General features: G+C 33.1%; 1 protein-coding gene across 1 annotated transcript in view; it reads right to left on the bottom strand.

The window, feature by feature from the left end:
- Positions 1-870: 870 nt before the first annotated feature.
- UBE2G1 (ubiquitin conjugating enzyme E2 G1) overlaps positions 871-22,887 on the bottom strand; it is an 84,748-nt gene continuing 62,731 nt past the window's right edge. The window contains exons 3-6 of the mRNA XM_016138806.2: positions 20,646-20,743; positions 14,621-14,799; positions 10,247-10,369; positions 871-3,885 (exon numbers count right to left, since the gene is read on the bottom strand). Of these exons, the coding sequence (XP_015994292.2) occupies positions 10,283-10,369; positions 14,621-14,799; positions 20,646-20,743 (364 nt within the window). The 3' untranslated portion in view covers positions 871-3,885; positions 10,247-10,282. The remainder of the gene's footprint in view (positions 3,886-10,246; positions 10,370-14,620; positions 14,800-20,645; positions 20,744-22,887) is intronic.

Raw genomic sequence — 22,887 nt, 5'->3', positions numbered from 1 at the left:
ATGCAAATAAAAACTTTTTTTGCTATTTACCTTGAGTAGATTATGCATAAAACTTTGTTAAAGTTCAAGAACATCATCTACATCCTTCTATAATTTATTTCAAATATATTTATCAGAGAAATTAAACCCTGAAAATGACCCCCAATCTTCCAACTGTTCTCAAGGAAGATTTTTCTTCTTGTAACTCAGCGCTGATGAAGAGGTGCTCCATGTTCATTTGAGTTTTTAAGAGGAGGCCTTAATAGCCACTGGTAACTTGTATCAAGACAAAAGCTTCCAACACCTAACTCTGTATATCCATATGAACTATATGTAAGGATGCAGGAAAAGCTGGATATTGACATCCTGTTAAGAAAAAAAGGAAAAAAAGTAGTCACTCTTGCCTCTTTTGCCACTAACTTACTAAGTGATCCTGGGCGGCATTTGAGCTAATTTTGCCCATTTCTTTAGTGGATAAAGTGTTGACTGTGAAGACTGATTGGAAAGGCTGTGGTCTCTTTCAGGTTCACATTTGGTCAGTTCTTCTTTCACCTTTTAGCTGATCTTTATAGTAGAGCCAGTTCAGACCAAAGACAATCTCTAGTAATGTTCTAATGTTATGCTCATTTTATTTAGCTTCTAAATCAGCATCACAGAAAACTCTGATTAAAAAATGTGCTTGGTCTCATTCTGGAAATTTTAAGACCATTAATTATATCGGGTTGGAAGTCAAGTTAACTACCTACTTTCTGGTTCCTTCTTTAAATGAAATTTTTAAAATTCTTTATCAAGATTCTCCCGTGGACCCTTTGGTATCATGTGCTGTTTGTATAGGAAGAATCCCACAACTTGCTCTTGAGACCTGCATCCTAGAACCAAAATAGCTCATGATACAGCCTCTAAGTCATCATTTATTGATTTATAGAGCACCCATCACATGATAGAGGTGCTTTACAATACAGTAAACATCACAACAGAACTCACATAGTTAAATACAATCAACAAATTACAGAACTAAAAAAAAAAAAAAAACTGGAATGAAGCAACATTATGTCAAATTTCAAAGATGCTGAGAAGTGGCAGTACAAAAAAAAAAGGTAATTCCACCAACTGGAGACCAGATGGGCAAAGATACACAGGCATCACAACCCAAAATGGGCAGATTTGTAGAGGGTAAGTGAGCATATAAAATAAAATTTCACAACCGAGAATGAAGGCCATTAAAGATACGACACTCAAGTGATCACATAACTAATGAAATAACCTCACAATTACCTAATAATGACACGGAGACCAACCTCATATGGGCTTTTAAACTCACTAAAAGAGGCCAAAAGCCATTGAGATCATCCATCCCATGAGCACAGACTGAAATCTATAAGCCTTTACAAGAACTTGGAATAAATTTAGGAAGCAGCCAACAGTTCTATAATCCATAAAACTATGTAGATGTCGACAGTTGGCACAAAGTTAGGCAGAAAAATCCTTTTCCTAAAGCAGAGAGGACTTGCCTCACACTGATGGTGAGGCACTAGTGAGAAAAAAAGCCACCTGGATCAGTGTCACCCAAGTGTGGTTTTATAACAAATGTAGAGGCATTTAAATTCACAATGTCAGATGAACACTGGGAAAGGCACAGATGACAACTCTTGACAAAGTCAAAACATGTATTTGAGGCCAGTGTTTCCACATGTAGTACAGTCAGGGCACCAGGTGGAAAGGAGTGTGGAAAGAGGTGCATTCATTCCTGGCTCTCCCTTCTAATCCCCTAGATCTAGCCCTAAATGACACATGGTTATACCAAAGTAACTGCAATAAAGTGGCACTTACAGTTCGAGAATAGTTGTCCCTGAGTTACTAGGTCATTTGCTACTCCCTTAAGAGTCGAATTGCCAGGTTTTAACTCAACAGATTGCTAACAGAATTATAGCAATATAAGAGCAAAATTCAGACTCCATTTTGCCACAAGCAACCAGCATGTGAACAAGTTCTGATTTAAGAGTAAAGGGATTCATTCAAAGTCCCAGGTAGGTGTGTAGTACTGGCACTTTGGGGCAACATTTTTTACAGAGTCTTTTTTTAAAAAAATAAAGAGTCACAAAGTTCTTAAGAAAACTGGGCTACAATGAACAAAATCAATTTTCACATTCAGCCATTACACATTTATGGGTTTTTATAATGCTTCAGAGTGGAGAGCAGACTAGGATTTTTTAAAAAATCATTCTCTGTTGTGACTACATCCTCAACTATTTTACTTCTGCTTTAAAAAGGACATGCAAAATTCACAGAGGACTAGGTTACTTGCAGAAATCCTTTCACTCTTCTGCCAACACATTTCTCCAAACTCCAAAGAGCAGAGATGCACCAATTTTCACAATTAAACACCATGTCTCATCTGGTACTGTCTCAAGTTCTATCCCTTGTATATGCCAGTGACTACTTCCCAATCCCAACCTCACACCAAACAGGAATCTGGGCTTGTCTTTAACACTGTACATGCTCATTTTACCATTTCCTAAAGTTGTTTCAGAAAACTTATGAAATATACTTATGCTCAAACAATAAAAATAAGTGCACTATGTCAGTGACAGACTCTATGTTAAATAGCAAAGCATTTACACTTCTGAAATACTTTGAGATTTACATAAGAATCCAGATAGAGCCCAATACAGAGTGCCATGGCCATGTGATTTTCAAGTATTAGAAGTTTGTTTGCATAAGGAATCAACCTGAGATTTTTCTAAACTGCACTTCTCTGGCATTCAGTATTATTACCTTCATTCAATACAATAAAAGCCAACAACTTGACAATTATTGGAAAAAAATTGTATTTTGGAAGAACTCACTACATAAGGTGACAGAATTCCAAAATCAAATTACATGAAAATATACATCGCAATTTCTTTGTACAATAGGTGAGAAAAATCTGTAGTATAGAAGAATAGAGGCAAAGAAATATGAAGGGCTAAAGAGAAGGGTATGAGGGTAAACAGCATTTTTAATAGCAAACCCAGAAGTTAAGTAGAAAGCCTGTAGCTGTGCATGCTTTATTCATCTAACCTTAACATTAGGTAACCAGAGGGCAAAAATAAAACCAAATCAGAATTTTGTATACTTTGGGGTAAATTTCAGTAAGTTGAATTCAGAACCAACTCTTTCGTTTTCTGGGTAATGACAGTTCAAGAGCTCTCAACAGCCAAAAGTGTTATTGCTACATCCAAATCTAAGAGGGGTGCAACTAGAATACAAAAAGGACAAAGCACCTAGTGATGACCACTCCTCTGAAGTCATCATTAAAAATCAAGTAGTTGCTTATTAAGTATTTCAATATTTGAACTAAATGATTTGAAAACTTCCTGGCAGATAGAAGAGATAAATGCAAAGGGAAGTGTGTCAAAACAAAGAAGATACAAAAGTTTAGTAAGTGAAAAGAGTTTAATGAAGCCTCAATGGTTTAAAGGAAATTAAATGGAAACTTTTAATCCTAATTGCTTTTCATCTGACATGCCTTAAGGAGTCTTTTAAAACTGATAAGAAACAATGAAATGGGGGAAGAAAACCTGCTAAAATCTTTTAGAATTTACACGATTCTTATTCTACTACAAGAAAGCATTATTTGGTACAAGGTGTATTTGTGGATGTACATGAACAGTATATATATTATCCGGATCATGTTGTGCTATGTACAGGTCTTTACAATTCTTCCTGAAGGTTAAAACAGTTCATTAGGATTCAAAATGCGTAATCATCTGTAAGTTGGCACTTGTTAGGCTCTTGTCAGCATTGATACTGGCATGTTTTATTGCAGCCCAGTTCCAGCCAGTGTTTGCCAACTTGTTACAACAGAAGTCCAGCAATAGGTGGGAAGAGTGCAGGAAAAACAGTGCCAGTTTCTCAATTGGAGACCTACAACAAAACAAACAGCATTATATAATAACTTTATAAATTACAAAAGAATTGATTAGAAATTTTTATTCATATGGTATTTGTTTAAAACAAATTCTTAATTTCATTTTAAGCTCACATTTGTGCTGTCCAATATATGGCCATTTCATTTTAAATTTAAATAATAGTTAATAAAATTTTAAATTTAGTTCCTCAGACTAGCCACATCTCAAGTGCTCAATACAGTTAATGATCATCATACTGGACAATGCAGACTTAGAATATTTCCATCATTGTAGAAAGTTCTGTTGTGCAGCCTTAATTTAGCTTTTTCAATACTCCAAATGTCTTTCAACTTATATCTAGAGTCAAAAGTAGCAAAACTACTGAAAATCAAGTGATTTGGAAATCTACTAATACTTTGGGATATTCAGAGAAAAAAATTTAAGATTGCCACACTTCTCAACTTGCTAAATTTTATCTGACTCTCTATAAGTTCAGTCCAAACCCGTTTTCTCCATCAAGACTCCCAGAACAGACCCTCTACGTCAATTAGTCTTCTATTGTTTTATATCTGCTAGTCTCATGTCCTAAATTAGACTACAAGTCAATAATCACATCTAAATAAAAACAACTACCATATTACTGAGTGCTTACTATATGCCAAGCAGTGTACCAAGTGCTTTACAAATTTATCTCATGTAATGTTCATAATCACTATATGAAGTTTTGCAATTTTGCTCTATTTTACAGAGAAAAGTGAGACACAGGTCATACAATAAGTGACAAAGCTTCCTGCTGAAAAAGTTAGGAAAACACACAGTTCAATTAAAAAAAAAAAGTCTCATTAAATGATTGGACTTTTCAGAGCCTTTATTATATTAATCTATGCTTTCAATGTGTAGGGGCATAAGAGGAAGTGAGCAAGGAGAACACCTATTACTATCTCGAATCACAAGTCCCCAAAACTGAGAAAACTGTATTGTATGCCAAGCACAATGTTGTGCACAAAAAGCTCAAACAGAATTCTGCCTTGGAATTCAAGAGATATAATTTTAAACTCCTAACAAAAGAGTCAAATGAACTTAAACTTATGGCAAATATTTATCTCATACTAGACATGTTAAAAGTTCAGTGGGTCTTCCAAAGCCCCGAATAAATTTAGCAATCTTATAATCACCCAAGTTCAGCCACACCAAAGGTCTGTTGTGGGTAGAAAGCACGCTGTGGGCCTATTGTGGCTCTGCATGTGCCTATTTCCCCCAAGATAGCTCCTGAGTGGTTGAATTTACTACTAAATTTTTCTTCAAAGGGGTTGTACCAACCAATGTAAATGGTCCCTAGCAAAGCACTGAATGCACCACATATGAATATATCATCTTCACCAGAATCAGTTTCTACCATTTACACACAGGTACACAAATGTGTCCACAAATTTTATTAGACAATCTAGAGACATGTACTGAAACTCAAGAGACATCATTATGGCATGGGTACTGTAACTTTAGGTAATGTTACTTGAATGTTTTTCCAAAGACTACTGTATCACACTCAAATTAATCCCGGGCCAATTAATCTCTCAGGGCTCAAAGAGCTTGGGCACGGAGTAAACATTTCCCTGTGATATGAACAAAAAATTTTAGGGCCACAAAAGAATAATTTAAAAACTGTTTCTGTGTGAGATTTTTAAAGAAAAATACTCCAGAGGACTGGCTGATGAAAGTCATTAAATAACTAAAACCAGGCAATCCAGCCTCTTAATAGTGAGAACCCAGCTTTAAATAGCATTAACTTCCTTCAACGGGAATAGAAAAATCTATTTTCCCACCTTGGAATAAAATGTATTCGAAACAGAGAAAAGACCTCAGTATAGAAAAAACAAATTTGTTGTTCTTTTCTCTAGAAAGATAAATATGAAAATGAACTACCTGCGTAACACAATAAATGGCACTGACCTGAAACAATAATTTTTGTAACCAAATCCCATTTCTAACTTAAAATATATCCTCCTGTTTAAAATCACACTTTTTATATTAACTGAGATTATATCAATTGTATATCTTTACGAATAAAGTATTTAAATATTTAGATACTTAAAGTATTTATCTTTTTTTTTTTTTTTTTTTTTTTGCCTTAAACCTTCATTATACCCAACTTTAACTTACAAATCTGGAGATGATTCACCTCTAAAGAATTTAAGTGTATTGTTCTATTTATTTCTAGAACTAAAATCAAATAATTCATTTTGTATATGGCTACACAACTTAATACTTTTAAAAGACTTAAAAATACAAAGCAGACAAGTGTGCTGCCAAATAAAGACCACTTTTCAATGTTACAGACAATAAAGAATAATCTCAATTGTTCTTAAGTAAAGGCAGTCCATGAGTTAAACAGCTTATTATCAAGGAAATTTTCCCCATTACATTCACACAGATGCTTCCAAAAGTTCCATTTCATCCTACAACGCCACTGAGTATACTACTCAACAACTCTCCCATCACCAATTCACTGGCTTTTCCCCTGAAACTGAACTATATATACATCCTTTTTCTCATGTCATGGCATTAGTGACCATCCACACCCACTTTGTTTTTCAGGACTGTAATATCTCGCTCTCCTTGTTCACCTCTTTGTAGCCAACCAGCTCACATACTTTTGTCTCCCTTTCTTCCTTCTGCCTCCCTCATGTGAAAATTTGTGAAAGATGCTGTCCTTGGTCCTAATAAGCACTGCTCTCGACACCAAAAGAATCTGTCCTAAGCATTCAGTATTTAGTCATGTTCTGGTTCTACTCCCACTACAGATATTAACGTAATTTAACCTTACCCTTAAAACAAACAAACAAACAAACAAACAAAAAAATCTAGTCTAACCAGCTAGACAAACAGCTCTTTATTAGGCAGGATAACAGGATAATATATCTATGGTACTCTATATACTCTCTTCTTTCCCAAGAGAACAGTGCCTTTGCAAATGGCAGGCAATTAACAAATATTCATTAATAAGAATCAAAATGAGCTCAGGGTCACCTGTTCTTGGTGTTACCTTCATTTCGAAATATAAATCTTAATCCTTAAAAACATGCAACTGTTAAGTGGTTATTTCTGGGAGCAGAATTGGAGGGGGGGGGCTTAGTGGGAAAGTGATAACTTCTATATATGTTTCTATATACAAATTTTTGTAATGCCAGTTTTATTCCTGCAATTGAGGATGAGGAAGAGGAATTGAGGAAGGGCGGCAACAATAAAGAAATAGACAAAGAAGTAAAACTCTAAAAGCAGCAGTCAGATTTAGAAAAAGAAACCTAACTCCATGATATGAATAAGAGAAGATGTTTCTAGATGGGATGCTCAATAGTGTCAAATGCTACAGAGATTAAAAATCAAATTAAAATTAAGCCTTTGATGCAAACAGGTAGTCCCTAGTATCCTTATTAGTTTGTTTCTATCTTCCTGATAAGTCAACTTCGATCTTGATAAGTACACTTTAAAAGATAAGTAGCATTAGGAATACAGTCAATAGTATCATAATGGCTATATATAGTGCCAGGTGGGTACTAGGGTAATTGGAGGATCACTTCGCAAATTATATAAATGTTTAACAATTGTGCCGTACACCAGAAAGTAACATAAAATAAAATTTAAAAGTTTTTAAATTTTTTTAAAAATTTAAATTAAAAAAAAAATTTTTTTAATATAAACATTAACTCCCACTGGGCAAAGGAGATAATACATAATCTCTTACAAAATTTGTGACACTTCATTAGTATTTATTTAATTAATTTGCAATATACTATCAAGGTAAATGTAATAAAATTCCTGGTTCGTTAATTTATAAAGTACTGTGTTTATGAGGTAAAAATCACACATACACTTAGACTTCAATATTTGTTATTTTGTTCCTCTTCAATTACTTGCTGTCACCAAGCCCTTTTCTGACTGGAAAATAATGTAGGTAAAGAAACAAGGCCTGGCGAAGTCTGTTGTTCCTAAGATTACTGTCAAACTCATAAAAAACACCAATGCAATGAGCTGAGCTTTGTGAAGACTAACATGACAATTGTAAACAGAATAAATATCCAATATGAAGGACAGGCAGGCATGAAAAATCTTTCACAAACTAATGCAAAGTCTAATAACGAGAACTTAATCTATAATTGTAGAAAAGAGTCAAAAGAAGGGAAAAGAAATGGACCACTGACTAGATGTGAGGGAGGTATCAGATGTTAATGATAATGAAATAAGGATAGAATTATTAGCAAAAATAAACAAGATATAAAGAAGATGATGAAAATCAAGTAATTTGACAACTGCAAGGTTATTGTTATAATTGGTGGTAACAGAAAGAAGTAAGGTTACTTTCAGCATTTCAGGTTATCATAAGGAGATCTAAAAGATATGAATCTTTTCAGGAACTACAGTTATCAAACATGAAAAGAGAATCAGTGGTGCAGAGATCTTAGTCTTACTTTTGATTTGCATTTGATACATTTAATCATAACCAATAAAAATTAAGATAGTACAATACTGGTTCAAGGATAGACAGCCAACAAATGAAACATAGAAAGGTCATAAACAGATCAACACATAAAAGGAAATGTAATTTTATAATATAATAGACACTGTACATTAGCAGTGAAAGGATAGACTTGTCAATAAATGATGTAGTCAACAGCTGCACACTGGGAGTTAGGAAGGTAGAACTGAACTTCTAACTAACACCATAAACCAATCAATTTTAGTAGATTCAACACATATATTAAAGACAAAACTATAAAACTTTTAGAAGACATTTACAATAGTAGTGTTTTGATGGCAGGGAAGAAACTAAGACACAAAAAGCAAAATTCACAGAAGAAAGAACAAATAAATTCAACTCCATTGAAATTAAGATCCTGTTTATCCAAAGATACCATAAAGAACATGAACTGACAAAGATATAGATTGACTGCCTAATAGAAAAATAATCCAAACCAGGACAGGTATTTCACAGAGAAAACATCAATGGTCAAACACGTGAAACAATGTGCTAATTGTATTGGTAGTTAGTTAGGACGATACACATTAAGTCATGATGTATCATTTTACACCTTCTAAATTAAACATTTTGCATAAGTTTTATGAAATCAAATGTTGGGAGAAGATGTGGAACAAATGGAATTCTTATCCTTGCCAATAGTGTCAACGTTTTGGAAAACAATTTGGCACTGTCTAGTCAGAGAGCATATACCCTTAACTCAACAATTCCACCTCTAGGTATATACCCTAGAGAAACTCGTGTAGTACATGTGCAGCAAGAAACAAGAATAGCTACATTCTCTATAGTAGCAAAGACAAAACAAAAAACACAAGCAAAAAACCCCTACCCCAAATTGGAAAAAAACTTCAATGAGAATCAAGAAAGGTAATTTTATCTAAAGAAATAGTGAAATGCGTGAAATCTAACTACTATACATAACAGATCAATTTCAAGAATATAATGTTATATAATAAAAGGCACAAAAATACATAAATTTTAATTCCATATGTTTATAACTGAAAATCATGCAATACATTGTTATGAATACAAACAATAAAATTATGAAGAAAAACAATGGTAAAGAAAGAATTAGGAATGTGAGAAAAGGATGGAGTAGAGGAAGGGAATATTGGGGATGTAAAAGGTAAGAGCAAAGTTCTTTTTCTCAAAATAGGTAGCAAGCACAGGGTTGTACCATGTATTGTGATTCTTTAGATGCCACCTTTTAAAAATAGTTTTAAAAAATATATATTTAATGTTTTAAAAAGAAACCAAATAACTTAAACACAATTGGTCAATTCATCAATATTAGAAGGTGCCTTCTATGTTTGACTCATTGTTAGAATTAAGATAAACTTGTGGACAGACAGTATACAATACAAGGGAAATTTTGCTACTGGTCCTATCAGTAATGAACAAGGAGAGAAACTAAAACAAGAAAGGTACATGTCAACTGTTCTTGTCACTATCTTACAAAATATAATCTTTCTTTTTTAAAAAAAATTAGGAAACAAAATTTAAGTCATCCTTTACCATTCATAATACAGTATGAGAAGATAAAAGAAATTTAAGTGTTCTGCAGTCAAGATGGTAGCCCAAAGGGTAAAATGGAAGAAACTGCTGAAATAAGTATTTTATCGTTACAGTGAAAAGAAATACATGGCTACCATACTAACCAGTTTAACATAGAATATCTATGTGAAAAACAGCTGGGTCTACTAAAGGAAAAAGCAAGTTACTACCACAAAAAAATGAAGCCAATGAAACAAGAAATTCAAATACTTAAATCACACAATTTCTAAACATGTATATGACATTGCAAAATGGCAAAATAGTAGTATGATTTAAAAAATGAACTTACCCTGAAATAAGTGAAGTTACAGCTGTTGAACAAATGTCACTCAAAAGCAGTCTCTTGGCTTTTTCTTACACAGCGGGCAACTTTCCTTTTGAATTCTCCATTTCTGTCTTCCCTCCATTCTTTCTATATGTACAAAAGTAATACCATGTGATTTTATGCAAACTCCTCTTTATAATCTCAAATACTAATTTTAATTTTGAATGTAATGCTTTGGCAATATGTATATTTTTAAAATGTTAAAAGCTGTTAAAGTAGAAAAGTAGTCAAAAATACTTTTGCAAGGCATTCTGCTCAGATACAGAAATTCCCCATGCCAATTACCTCTTATAGGCAAAATTATCTTTAAAAAGAGAAAAGACCATAAAGAATGTTAACAATTTTGTATTGCACTGAAAAGAAAGAAACATCTTACATTTAAGATTCTCAGGCTATCTTAAGGATTACCTACTCTCCCTGTTGGATGCAACCAAAAAACAAAGCAGACATGAAAGTGCTTCTTATATAAAGTAAACAGGTGGAGTATATCCTATTGAGATGATATTGACCACTATTTCTAGTGTTGGGAGGTGGGGGTACAGTATCACTATTGTTGCCAGGCACATGAAAACAGCACATGCATAGTTCCACACGAGAACAGGGCTCATTTTACCTAGCATGTAAATGATAGTAGGAAAATTCACAAAATACTAAGCATTTTTTTTTTTAATTTTCATCCATTTACAGAAAGCACAAACTATAGAAATCTTCAATCCTTGCCCTTGCAGAGGAAGACATAAAAAAATATTTTGGTCTCAAACAAGGCAAGCACACCAGAAACCCAGTAATTACAATAAATTATGAGTTAAACTATAATACTGATATGTATGGATTTGGAGATGTATGTTGAAGTATTTATGAATAAAATGTTATAAAGTCTGTAATTACTTCATTATCATTTTTAAGTAAAAGGGGAAAAAAGGGTCATTCTAGGCAAAGGGGACAAGTCAATCTCAATTTTAAAAAACTACCTAAAGATACCACTTAGCAGAGAGGATTAAGACTGAGAGCAGGGAGATGAGATAGAAATCTATTACAAAAATGTAGGTAAGAAGTAAAAAGAATTCAAGTCAATGGCAGAGGGGTGGCAAAAAGTTTAGAGACTATATAATATGGCTGACATTCTCTGATGACTGAGACAAGATTGGGCAAAGATGACTTCTAAGTAAAGGATAGGTTGGTCAATGATTGTTCCAAAGTAGGAACTAGCTAACATAACCATTATTATTTGTTGAAACCACTATGTCACACACTTAGATGACCAGATAGAGTATGCTATCATCGGCCCCAAAATAAATAAATAAATAGGCCCCAAAATAAATAAACAAATATATATATATATATATATATATGAACCTATGACTTCAATAGGGCAAAAAGCACATATGTTTATTTCTTTGCTTTCCTGCGACCTTATGACAATGATCATATTGGAATTTTTTTAAGGTATAAATTCTCAACATCAAAGAAAATGCCAGGAAAGTCATCTTATAACAGTGGCAAAATTTTTTCAAGAAGACCAGAAGCAGATAGAAGAGTAATAAAACATGCACCAGAGAAGAAAGAGTAGCAGTCTAGAAAAGCCTCAATGGAAGCTGAACAAAGGAAAAAGAACCTATTGAACAGAACCCTAAAGAAGTTAAAAGTTTGCAAATGGCAAATCTGAGAAGAGTCAGAAAGAAGTGGGGCTGAAAATAAAGTAACAGAAAGTGCTTGTATAACTCAATAGTTAAGCATTTTCCTCCCACCTATATCTAAAATTCAAATACCTTCCTCTAATAATGAAGATATATAGATTTTATGAAGACTTCAAAGGAAGGCACACCAGAATATTAGAATTCGAGCTGCTAGTGTTAAGTATCAGTACTCAAAAGTAATTACTTTATTTTGGCATTTAAATGACACTCCTCTTCCTCCAACTCCTACCCCTTAATTCAGTATCTGGCTTGCTACTCACAAACTCAAGTGGAACAAATTCTGCCCATACATGCACATCCCCCTACAATCCCCCACAAGACTCCAATCTGCTTTCCTAGAGTTTCATTTACCATGGAGAGCTATGTATAATGCCTACAGAGTTTTCAAGTAGTCTTCAAAATACAAAAGAAAAACTGACCTCAAAGAAAAGAGACCTCAGAATTTAACTTTTGAAAATCTCTAATTAGAGCTCCCCAAAAATTAAAGAACTATTAAATTCATTAAACAGTGATGCAATTTCATGAAAAAGAAACTAACGGAGAAAAGACCAAGCTATTTAAAATACTGTCTTAATATCGGCACAATTTTAGATGAAAAATATACAACAAAAGTGATCAATATGGGCAATAGCTACGAGTTCCAAAAAGAAAAGAATATTAAATATGAAAAAATTCCTCAAGTAATTAAAAAGGAAAACATCCCAGAGCTCATAATCAAAATATACGTCTAAAGAGATGGAAAAATTTTTCAAGTTTACTTAACAATGTGAATTTTCAGAAGACCCAAAGTCCATAAAAGTACCTAAAGGAAACTAGGAAAAGGAAAGAGGAAGAGGAGGAGGAGAGAAAGGGAGGGACTACAAATGGAGAAGAATCAGCTTCGCATCAACTTTCTCATGAGCAAAGATAAATACTAAAAGATAAATTCTGTAGAAATTTTATTTTTCCTCCTAGAATTTTGTAAACAAAAAGTATAATGACAGGATTAAAATACTTTCAGACATGTAAGGACTTATTCGCACATATGCTTTATCAAACATTACTTTAGGATGAAGAAGAGCAAAAGAAAGAAGTCAGCTGAAAAAATAAGAAGACCCAGGAAACAGATGACTCAATCCAGAAGAGCAGGAAGGGAAGAAAGGAAAATTCAAGGAAAGCAGCCAAGCACCAGGCTGAATCAATCTCATTTGGTGCCAAAGTATGAAGGGATCTAGGAGAGATCTCCAAGAAAAACTGGGGTTTCCTGGAATAGGATATCACTGACTGAGAGGTTAGAAAAACAAGTAAACAAAAAAATATGCAAAAATACTACAAAAGGTATACAATGCAAGAGGAAAAGCAAATAATAAAGGTAAACAAAACTGTTCAAAAGAAAGCTATGGTTTAAATGAGACAACTGGATAAATCAGAAAAAGCAGTGGGTTTCAAGGAAAAAAATGGGAGAATTTTGCACAATTTGACAAGTCATGTTTACATAATTTCAACTTCTCATTAAGGCCTATTTCTACCCTTAAGAAAATGTTTAGCATCAAGAGAATGACTACTTTTTCAGCAGGTCCTGTTTAAGAATTCAACTGTTTTGAAGAGTTAATAATTCTTGCCTATTCATGCTGCCATGTATTTGCTCTTTATTTAAATCCTTTATGAAAATTAAAACACAGCTTGTCAGTTCTGATCTTATTTAAAAAAACGGATAGTTGAGGATGAATCAAATGAAACAGAAATTCTCCCTCCTCTTCTCCCTTACCACCTCTTTCTTACCACCTCTTTCATTGGTTGGACAGAAAACTGACTAAATAGAAAATTAGAATAGTTTTCTGTCAGTTTTTACTTCTGGTTTGAAAAGGGGTTATCTATCTATGCAGTGTTTTCTACATATAAGATCTCACCTAAGTTTTTATATAGGTTTGAAGTAACCAAAGAAAAAGGTGAATTTAAATCTCCTGGCTTTCATATACACTTAACAAAAAGTTTCAAGAACAAGAATTAAAACAAGTCTTAAAAGAAGACTAGAAAGTTGAAGAGCTAGGACTATTCTAAAGAAGAATAAAATGTGAATACAAAATAGGATGTGGGTTCCTAGATTCTGAATTTTTAAAAAAAAAGCAGCTGTAAAGAACAATCTTGGAGAAATTTGTGAGGATAGACTATATATGTATATTCAATAATAATATTGTATTAATGATAAACTGTACTATACTTATGTGGAAAGATATCCTTGCTCTTAGGAGATACATGCTGAAGTACTCAGTGTGAAGAGTTAGGATATCTGTTAATTATTCTTAAACAATTTATGAGGGAAAAAAATAATGTTGTAAAAATTCCACAATCTAGATGAAGGATACAGGAGTGTTTATTTAAAAAAATTTTTTGTAGATCTGAAAGTTTTAAAAATAAAACTTGAGAACAATAATATGGACTTTAATAGGGACTTGATATTAAATTTCCTTAGGTATGACAATAGTAATTATAGTTAAATAAGATGGTATCCTTTTCTTAAAAGATGCAGGTTCACGTATTTAGGGTTCGTGAAGCTTAGTTATGTCTATAACTACAGACAGATACACATACACACAAATATACATATAAATTCTAATTCTAATTAAAGGGGAGCAGATATATGTGCTTGTGACCACCTTACCGCAGCATCAACATTAGCAGGTGAGTCTCCATTAGGGTCTGCCAGCATAGAAATAACACTAATCATGATGGTTTCCACGGTGTGAATGGGGAGCCAGCGTTCCTCTGGTTTTTCATAACCATATTTATCTTCTCCAGGCTCATGAAGAATAGAAATGCATACATCACCATTTTTATCAACTGCAAAATTAGAGAATAAGAATCCTGTTTGAAATATTTAATAATTTGGTTATACATAAAATATCTATTAGAGATGTGGTCGTGATTCCCACAGTACAATGAGTGTGTGTGTGTGTGTGTGTGTGTGTGTGTGTGTGTGTGTGTGTAAAGTTAATTTCCCAAATGGAAGCTGTTAATTTAGGAAGACCAAGGATTTTACCAAATAGGTCATATCTGACAAACCCAATAAGAATGTAAGCCAGCTTTCTCATTTCTGCAAAACTTCAAGGTGCCTAGCATTTACATGTAGGTAATATAGCAGCTCCTCGAATAATGTCGCTTTCCTTCAACATCAATAAGATGCCATAGGAACATAACTCCTGTTTATATCAATTAGCCTATGGTAAAACTGGTTTTATTATACATCATTTCTCTTAAAACTTGAAGAACCTATTTATGATGTTAAGTGAGGACTTACTGTACCATATAATGAAATGGATAAATGGCAGCTACTGAATCTGTTTCTTCATTTGTAGAAAGTATATGGTCCAAATACCAGAAGTGAGTTTCTACATAATGATTTCTTAGCTTCCCCACCAACTTACTGATTTAAATGAGTAATAGTCAAAGGTCCAGAGGCCTTCCCAAGAAAAAAAACAAGTAACATCATAATGTACTTTTTAAATCACATAAAGGCAAAATTATATTTTTAGGGAAAGGAGTATACTCAAATTCACAAAAGGAGCATGTCATACTGCCAGTGAAAATTCATCAACATATAGTTTTCTACAAAACTATTTTAATTGATCAAACAAAAAGGTGAAGTCCTAATCCACTGACTCATGTACATCCCACAAATACTCCTTTCTCCACTGCAAAAGAAAGCATAATGTGGAAATGTTAGAAAAGACAGAAAAATATAAAAATTTTTCAGCCAGATCCCTAAATCCTATAAATAGCCAATGGTGATTTTTATATATATTTCATTCCCAACGTCCTACCTAAAGTCTAATAAATTTGTAAGAGGTATAATTTTAAAGCTTATTTTTCATCTCAAAACTTAAGCATTTCTCCTGTTATAAATTCTGGGTAACTAGAATCAAAGTTTATATGTATCATTTCTCTCTGGCAATTACTTCTTGAATGCATACTGGGTTGCCAGGTACCCATTGAGTGGGTACAGCAGTGAATGCAACAAAGCCCATGCCATCAATGTCTTGTATATGAGCTTTTCTATAATTGGGTCTGAGTCCTAACCTACCACTACCTCCTAGTTAAAACCTATTAACTAAATTGTAATAAGCAGATCAAGTGGCAAGAACCGTATTAACAAAATGTAATAGCACTATAAAATTCAACATAAAATGCTTACACAGTATTATTAAAATGCTTTCCTCACTTATTAATGAGAATTTTTTCCAAGTCAGTTTATTTGAAAATATGATAGCAAATGTTTGTAAAAAATTCTATCAGAAAAAAACAATTTAAGATCATTTCCCTTTTACAAATTATCATAATCTAGCATCTTCAAGTTTTTACCTTCTGTCATTTCATTTTAAACATACAATTTAATGTTTTAGAATGAGATGTTTTTAGACTTAATAACTATTAATAAATTACATCTTGAAAAGTACATTATCATTGGCAATATATGAGGTGACAGTTTCACTGACTCTTCACTCAAAATTAAAATTTTTCTTTATTGATAATTTTTATATTTCATAGGTAAAATCTAAATTAGCTTTTCTAAATGCTTTTGGGGGCGAAAATTTTCCACGTATAGAAACTATATAGTACTTTCTCTTTTGTGAAATGTCTGTTCTTATCCTTTACTCATTTATGTACTCAGTGTTCATTTTTTTCTTACCAAACTGCTTCTTAATTTCCCAAATTTCTGCCTACTACTTTTTCTTTTCATTTCATTTTCCCCATAATGTTCTTTATAGCTGGCCTTATCTGATACGAGATCCATTTAAGAATATCATATTGCCACATCTCTTTATACTCCTTTATTTAGTCTTTCAATATTTATAACTTTTGAAACTAGAAAATTCTTGTCCTGAATACTCAGCGAATACTTGATATTCACTACATTTTAAAAATCACTTGAAACTTTTCATTCCATTTAGTTTTAATTCATGTTGCTGTTTGGTGTGAAGAACATTTCTAAATCAATTTCCCCATGAATCTAACCAACAATCTAGGCATCAATTACTGAAAAGAAAACACATCTCGTCCTCCATCTTAAAACTAAACTACCTGAACCATGCACACCCTTCTAGCAAACTCCTTTCTCTTAAAGCTGCCCATCTAAAATTTTGAAAATTCAATTTACTCTCATCTTCTCTATTTAGTTACTACTTAGGTAGTCTCCCTCTCTTTTATCTTACTGGAAACTGGCTTCTGCACCCTATAAAGATGCTATAACTATTCTCACAAAAGTAATCTGGAGAATTTATTATCCTGAGTATGTTTATTTTTTATTTCTTAATTTTAAAAAAATTGTCCTGAGTACTTTTAAAGTCAACCCTTCTGGGCTAAGATAACTAATATGCTGAAGATACCGTCTTGGACACATTCCCTCCCTTACAGTTTCTTTTACCCAGTTCTTGAGTCACTAATTTTCCTTTTCCTTGGTCTGACTTTTGATGTTATCTTTATCTCCCTATTAATCTTTTTCCTGGATAAATTAACTTATCGTATCGCAATGTTATTCATCATCTTCCCCACTCCAGCTTTATTGAAATATAATTAGCATACAATATTATGTAAGTTAAAAGTGTACTACGTGATGATTTGCTATATATAACTGTCATCTTGATGCCAATAACTTCCAAGCCCCTAAAAGCTCACAGCTGAGCCTTGGGACTAATTTTAGCTAATTATCTAACTAGATATAGGAAGTGTATCTCAAAAAAAAAAACAAGTCCAAAATTGAATGCATCTATGCCACATTATCCTTTAGTAATTTTTTAACAGCTTTACTGAGAAGTAATTCACACATTTTAAGTGCACAATTTAATGGTTTCTAGTATGTTTACAGAGTTGTACAACCATCAAGATAATCAATTTTAGAAGAGATTCATCATCCCAGAAAGAAACCCTGTACCAATTAGCAATCACTCCCCATTTCTCCTCTATCTCTATAGATTTACCTATAGTGGACATTTCACATAAATCGTAACAAAGCAGTCTTTTATGACTAGATTAGTTCACTTAGCATAATATTTTGAAGGTTCATCAATCTTGTAGAATGTATCAGTACTTTATTCCATTATATGGATATTATATTTTGTTTTTCTGCTCAATTGATAAGACATTTGAGTTGTTTATACTTTTTGGCTATTATGACTAATGATGCTATGAATATTCATGTACAAATAGTTTGTACACATGTTTTCAAGTTTCTTGGTTATATATCTAGGAATGGAATTGCTGGGTTATAAGGTAACTCTGCTTAACCCTTTCAGGAACTTCCAGACTGTTTTCTGTTTTCTAAAGTGGCTGCAACATTTCACATTCTTGACAATAGTCAATGAAAGTTGTAATTTCTCTATGTTCTCACCAACACTTGTTCTTTTTGATTATAACTATCCTAGTGAGTATAAAGTGGTATCTCACTGTGGTTTTGATTCTACGATTATTTTTTAAGTGGCCCGTCGATTCTAAATTCTTTCCTTTTCATTACCACCCATATCCAGCAATCAACAAATGAGAATTAACCAAATTTCCCTTTCCACCACTACTCTTAGTTCATGTTTTCATTGTCTCTTAACAAAACCATTGATAAAATCCTCTATCTATCTCCTAGCTATTAGTCAGCGTTCCCTTTCCAAACATTCTTCCATGGGTGTGATCTTTCTAGAAGAAAATATAGTCAAAATGAACCAACTACATAACTTTAAAACTCATTAATTTAATAAGTCCCAACAGCCTAAAGAACAAAGTTTAAGCTAGGCATTTACATATTCAAAATTCTGTTCAAGAATCATATTCTCTAAGAATCAACCCTAACTTTCATCTTCTATGCTACTGAACACTTTTATAATTAACTACGTCACTGTCGTCTCTCGGTTTCACCAGTAAGTTTACATGTCTACCTTTGCCTTATATTGACCATAATATCCTTACAAAAAGAGATCCTAATTCATTAATTATCTTTGTATCTCTAGTGCCTAGCAGATACTCAAATTCTCGCTTTTCCCGTCATTCCTATTTCAAAATGACTCCCACTCCTTCCTAGTCTACCTCTTCTTGTACTTGCTATCATTGTCCCATCACCCATTCGGCTATCCTTTCTTCACAAAGTCCCTCTCTCACAAATCAAGTCTTAATTATTGCACTCTCTAATGCAATCTCTCTTATTGCCTACAATAGTTTCTTCGACCTTAAAAAAAGAAAAAAAAAAACCAACACTAATTTCATCAGTTGTCCTCTTGAACTACCTAGACTATTGCTATCCTTCCTCTTAATAGAAAAGAAGTGCCATGTATTTCATCTATATATGCTTTCACTTAATTCTCACATTAAAAGAAACTACGGCTCAAAGAGGCTTACACAGCTAATTCGTGGTGGAGCCAACAGTCAGAAGCTTTTTTACATCTTCTTTTGAAATAAGTACAAAGAAATTGCCTATTATACATCAAATAATTCAGGTGAAACAGGAGAAACTACCAAAAGCTTAGTAACAGATGAAAGAAATGTCAAGGCAACAAGAGGTGAATGTCATCAATTCATGCATCCATACATCATGGAGGACTATTGTTAATGCCTTCTCCCACAAATAAATTGTTAGACATATTTTTCTCCCTTCTTACTGGTACAAAAATAACTCTTTTGTGATCACTTCTATCTTAGATGCAATAAAATTTGGTTGTTTCCTTGGTTACAAATAGTTTTCCATTCGTCGGTTCTAGTCTCTCAAAAGACCCATTTGTTTTTTCAAGCCATTGGGTTCTAATACATACTCCTTATTCATGTAATAAAGCCTTAATTTATTAATTCACCCATTACTCTCACTGATTATTGCTTAAATTAACATATAAGAATTTCTTCTCCTCACAACCAAAAAAGTCTTGACCACAAGAGCAGAATGCAGATTAGTGTAATAGTCTAAAAAGGCAATTTTAATTACAAAATACTGATAGTCAAAACACTTAGTAAAGAAATCCCTGCAAGCTCTATCATATAAAACGAGGTCAAAAGTTCAGGAAGACTATATGTAATCATAGCTTATCTAGCCTAACCTTTGGCTCATAAAGTGGTTTAGAAATGGTAGCATATCTTTGGGTAAAAAAGTCAATGTCATCTTTTCATGCACAGCAGTATGGATGCTTTCCAAAGGTTAAAATATACACTATTTTATTTCATTTGAGTCTCACGGTTATCCTACAAGGTAGGTCATTCCTTTTTACAGCTAAGAATATAGATAAAAAGTAAGAGTTTCCCAGGGTCTAAGAGCTAAGAAAATATAAATAAAAAATCCAGGTTAAATTACCTCTATACACTTCATAATAGCCAATGAGTCATCTAATGCCCTAGAAATTATCTCCTCAATTATAAGTTTTATAAATGCTATTGTATCGCTCGCTAAATTTGTCTCTAGCTTGGTACATCATGAGTCTCAAAGGAGCTAAAAACTAATAAACAAACAAACAAACAAACAAATAAATAATTATTTTTTTCTGTGTGATCTGTTACTTCTTGTCTGAAGAATCTAATACAAGGCCATGTACGTAATTAACAGAATGCACTTAGATGAAAAATTTCAAAGCAATTTCGTTGAAAATACATCTTTTTTATTGACCTTGAAAACTTCAGTGACAGAACATATTTGTAAATGTAAAAATAAAACTAGATAAACTTACCATTTGGGTGCCAGATTTCTGTAATGAATTTCATTTTAGGAGGCCGGAGGGGATAATCTTTTGGAAAAGTGAGATGAGCCTTAAAAACACCACCTTCACTGGAAAAAAAACAAAAACAAGTTATTGCCTATTAAGTTCTTGCCTATAAGTAGACCATTATTAAACATAAAACAAGGATGCTAGTACTAACACTATAAATTAAGTAAATGAATAATCTGTATTTCAGGCAGACAATTTAATTACTGAAATACTTGGGTTTAATAAACTGTCATGCCTACTATCTTATTAAACTCTAAAAAGCTAGTAAAATGAAAGAAATAGCTTGACACAGACATCCAGATCAGATTATATACTTGCTGCACTACAAACATTTCTATCAGTTCCCGTTGCACTTAAAATTTACAAGGGTTAACACTGCCTATAGAGGTCAAGTTGCTGATTTCTTTATGTTGATCTTAAACTATCACTCTTCATTTTGTTCCAGCTAGTCTTCTTTCTGTTCTTCCAATACAAGTTCTTTTTTTTATCTTAGAGCTTATGTACATTTTGTTGTTCCCTGTCCGGAAACAAGTATTTATTCAGTCTTTATGTGTCAAGACACTAGGAGTGTAACAGTGAACAAAGTATTAACATCTCTCAAGGAGTTTATAGTCTAGTAACTTTCCGAAGCAGTGCTGTACAACAGAATTTTCTACACACTGGAGATGTTCTATATTCATGTCCAATATGGCAGTCACTAGCCACTTAAAATATGGCTAGTGCAACTGAGGAAATGAGTTTTTTAAAATAAATTTATTTATTGATATTAGTTTCAAGTATATAGTACACTGGTTAGACATTTAAATTGTTAATAAAACAATTCCCCCAATTGCTCCCTCCCTCCCCTGGCCTTCCACTTAGCCATCATATTAATGCTGACTGCATTTCCTATGCCGTGCTCCTCATCCGCGTGCCCAACTATCAACTACTGATTTGTATTTCTTTAATCCTTCACCCCATCCTCCCAGGACCCCAAACCCCTTCCCTTCTGTCACCAAATTGTCCACTATTTTTGTGAACCTGTTTTTGATTAGTTTGTTCTTAGATTCCGCATATAAATGAAATCGTATGGTATTTATCTTTCTCTGACTTAACTTATTTCACTCGGCATAATAACATCTAGATCCATCCATGTCATTGCAAAGGAAATAAATTTTAAATTTTACATGATTTTAATAGTCACATGTGGGTAGTGACTACTGTATTAGTGTAGCGCCAGAGCACTGCCATTTACTGAAGAGTGTTCTTGCAGAACTGTCAAAATAATACAGTGAGTTGCGTATGTTAACAACGAAAACCAGTGAGCTGAAGTCAGTCTTATGTGGCACAAGTGACTACATTCCTGTCTTATGTCCTTAGTACTAGTTGTTTCTTCTGTTTGAAATATCCTTCTCCCCTTCTCATTATTCAGAACTCAGCTTAAATGAAAAAAGTTTTACTTGACTATCCAATTTTAACAAGTCACTGTGTCCCTCTATCACACTGGCCTCTTTTCATTTCTTTATTCCAACAGCAATTCACATATCTGATTCTTTTATTGTTCAATGTACACACCATTAGAGCAGGATCATATGATTGTGTTTGTTTCAGATCAATCAGAGATGGAATTCTCAGCTCATTAAATAGTTTTCATTCACTGAACAAATATACATTGATTATCTGCTTGTGCAAGGCACTGTTCTATGTAAAAGGATACAACAGAGAATAAGACCAGAGCCCACCAGTTTCATGGCACTTACCATTCTAGTGGCAGAAGGAAATATCAGTAATAAGTAGTGGGATGGAATGAGCAATCTACTGTTAAATTAAAAAAAAAAATGAAGTATCCACTGAATAAGCCCATTTGTTTTAAAAGAAAAGAGGGGGTATATTTGTATACAAAAAGAAATGTCTGGAAACATGATACCAATATGTAACAATAGTTAGCTCTAGAGGAAAGGATTATGGGATCTTTTACTTTCTGCTTGTACATTTAACTATAGTATTGCTTGACTTTTCAACCACAAGCAAGTATTAATTTTTACCACCTTTTTCCGATCATAAAAGCAAGAGTGGGGGGAAGGGTTAAAAAAAGAGGGTCATTAATAGCAAATACTCCTGAACGCTTACAAAACACCACTGGACTCCAAATATAAAAAGTAGTCTTGATAATACAATTTTGGTAGGAACAATAGGAAAAAGACTGCAAAAAATTAAAGAAAGA

Source organism: Rousettus aegyptiacus, unplaced genomic scaffold (genome assembly GCF_014176215.1).
Source record: "Rousettus aegyptiacus isolate mRouAeg1 unplaced genomic scaffold, mRouAeg1.p scaffold_m13_p_6, whole genome shotgun sequence".
NCBI classification, from domain to species: domain Eukaryota; kingdom Metazoa; phylum Chordata; class Mammalia; order Chiroptera; family Pteropodidae; genus Rousettus; species Rousettus aegyptiacus.
The sequence above is the reverse complement of the archived record's forward strand: the minus strand, read 5'-3'. Positions and strand labels throughout refer to the sequence as shown.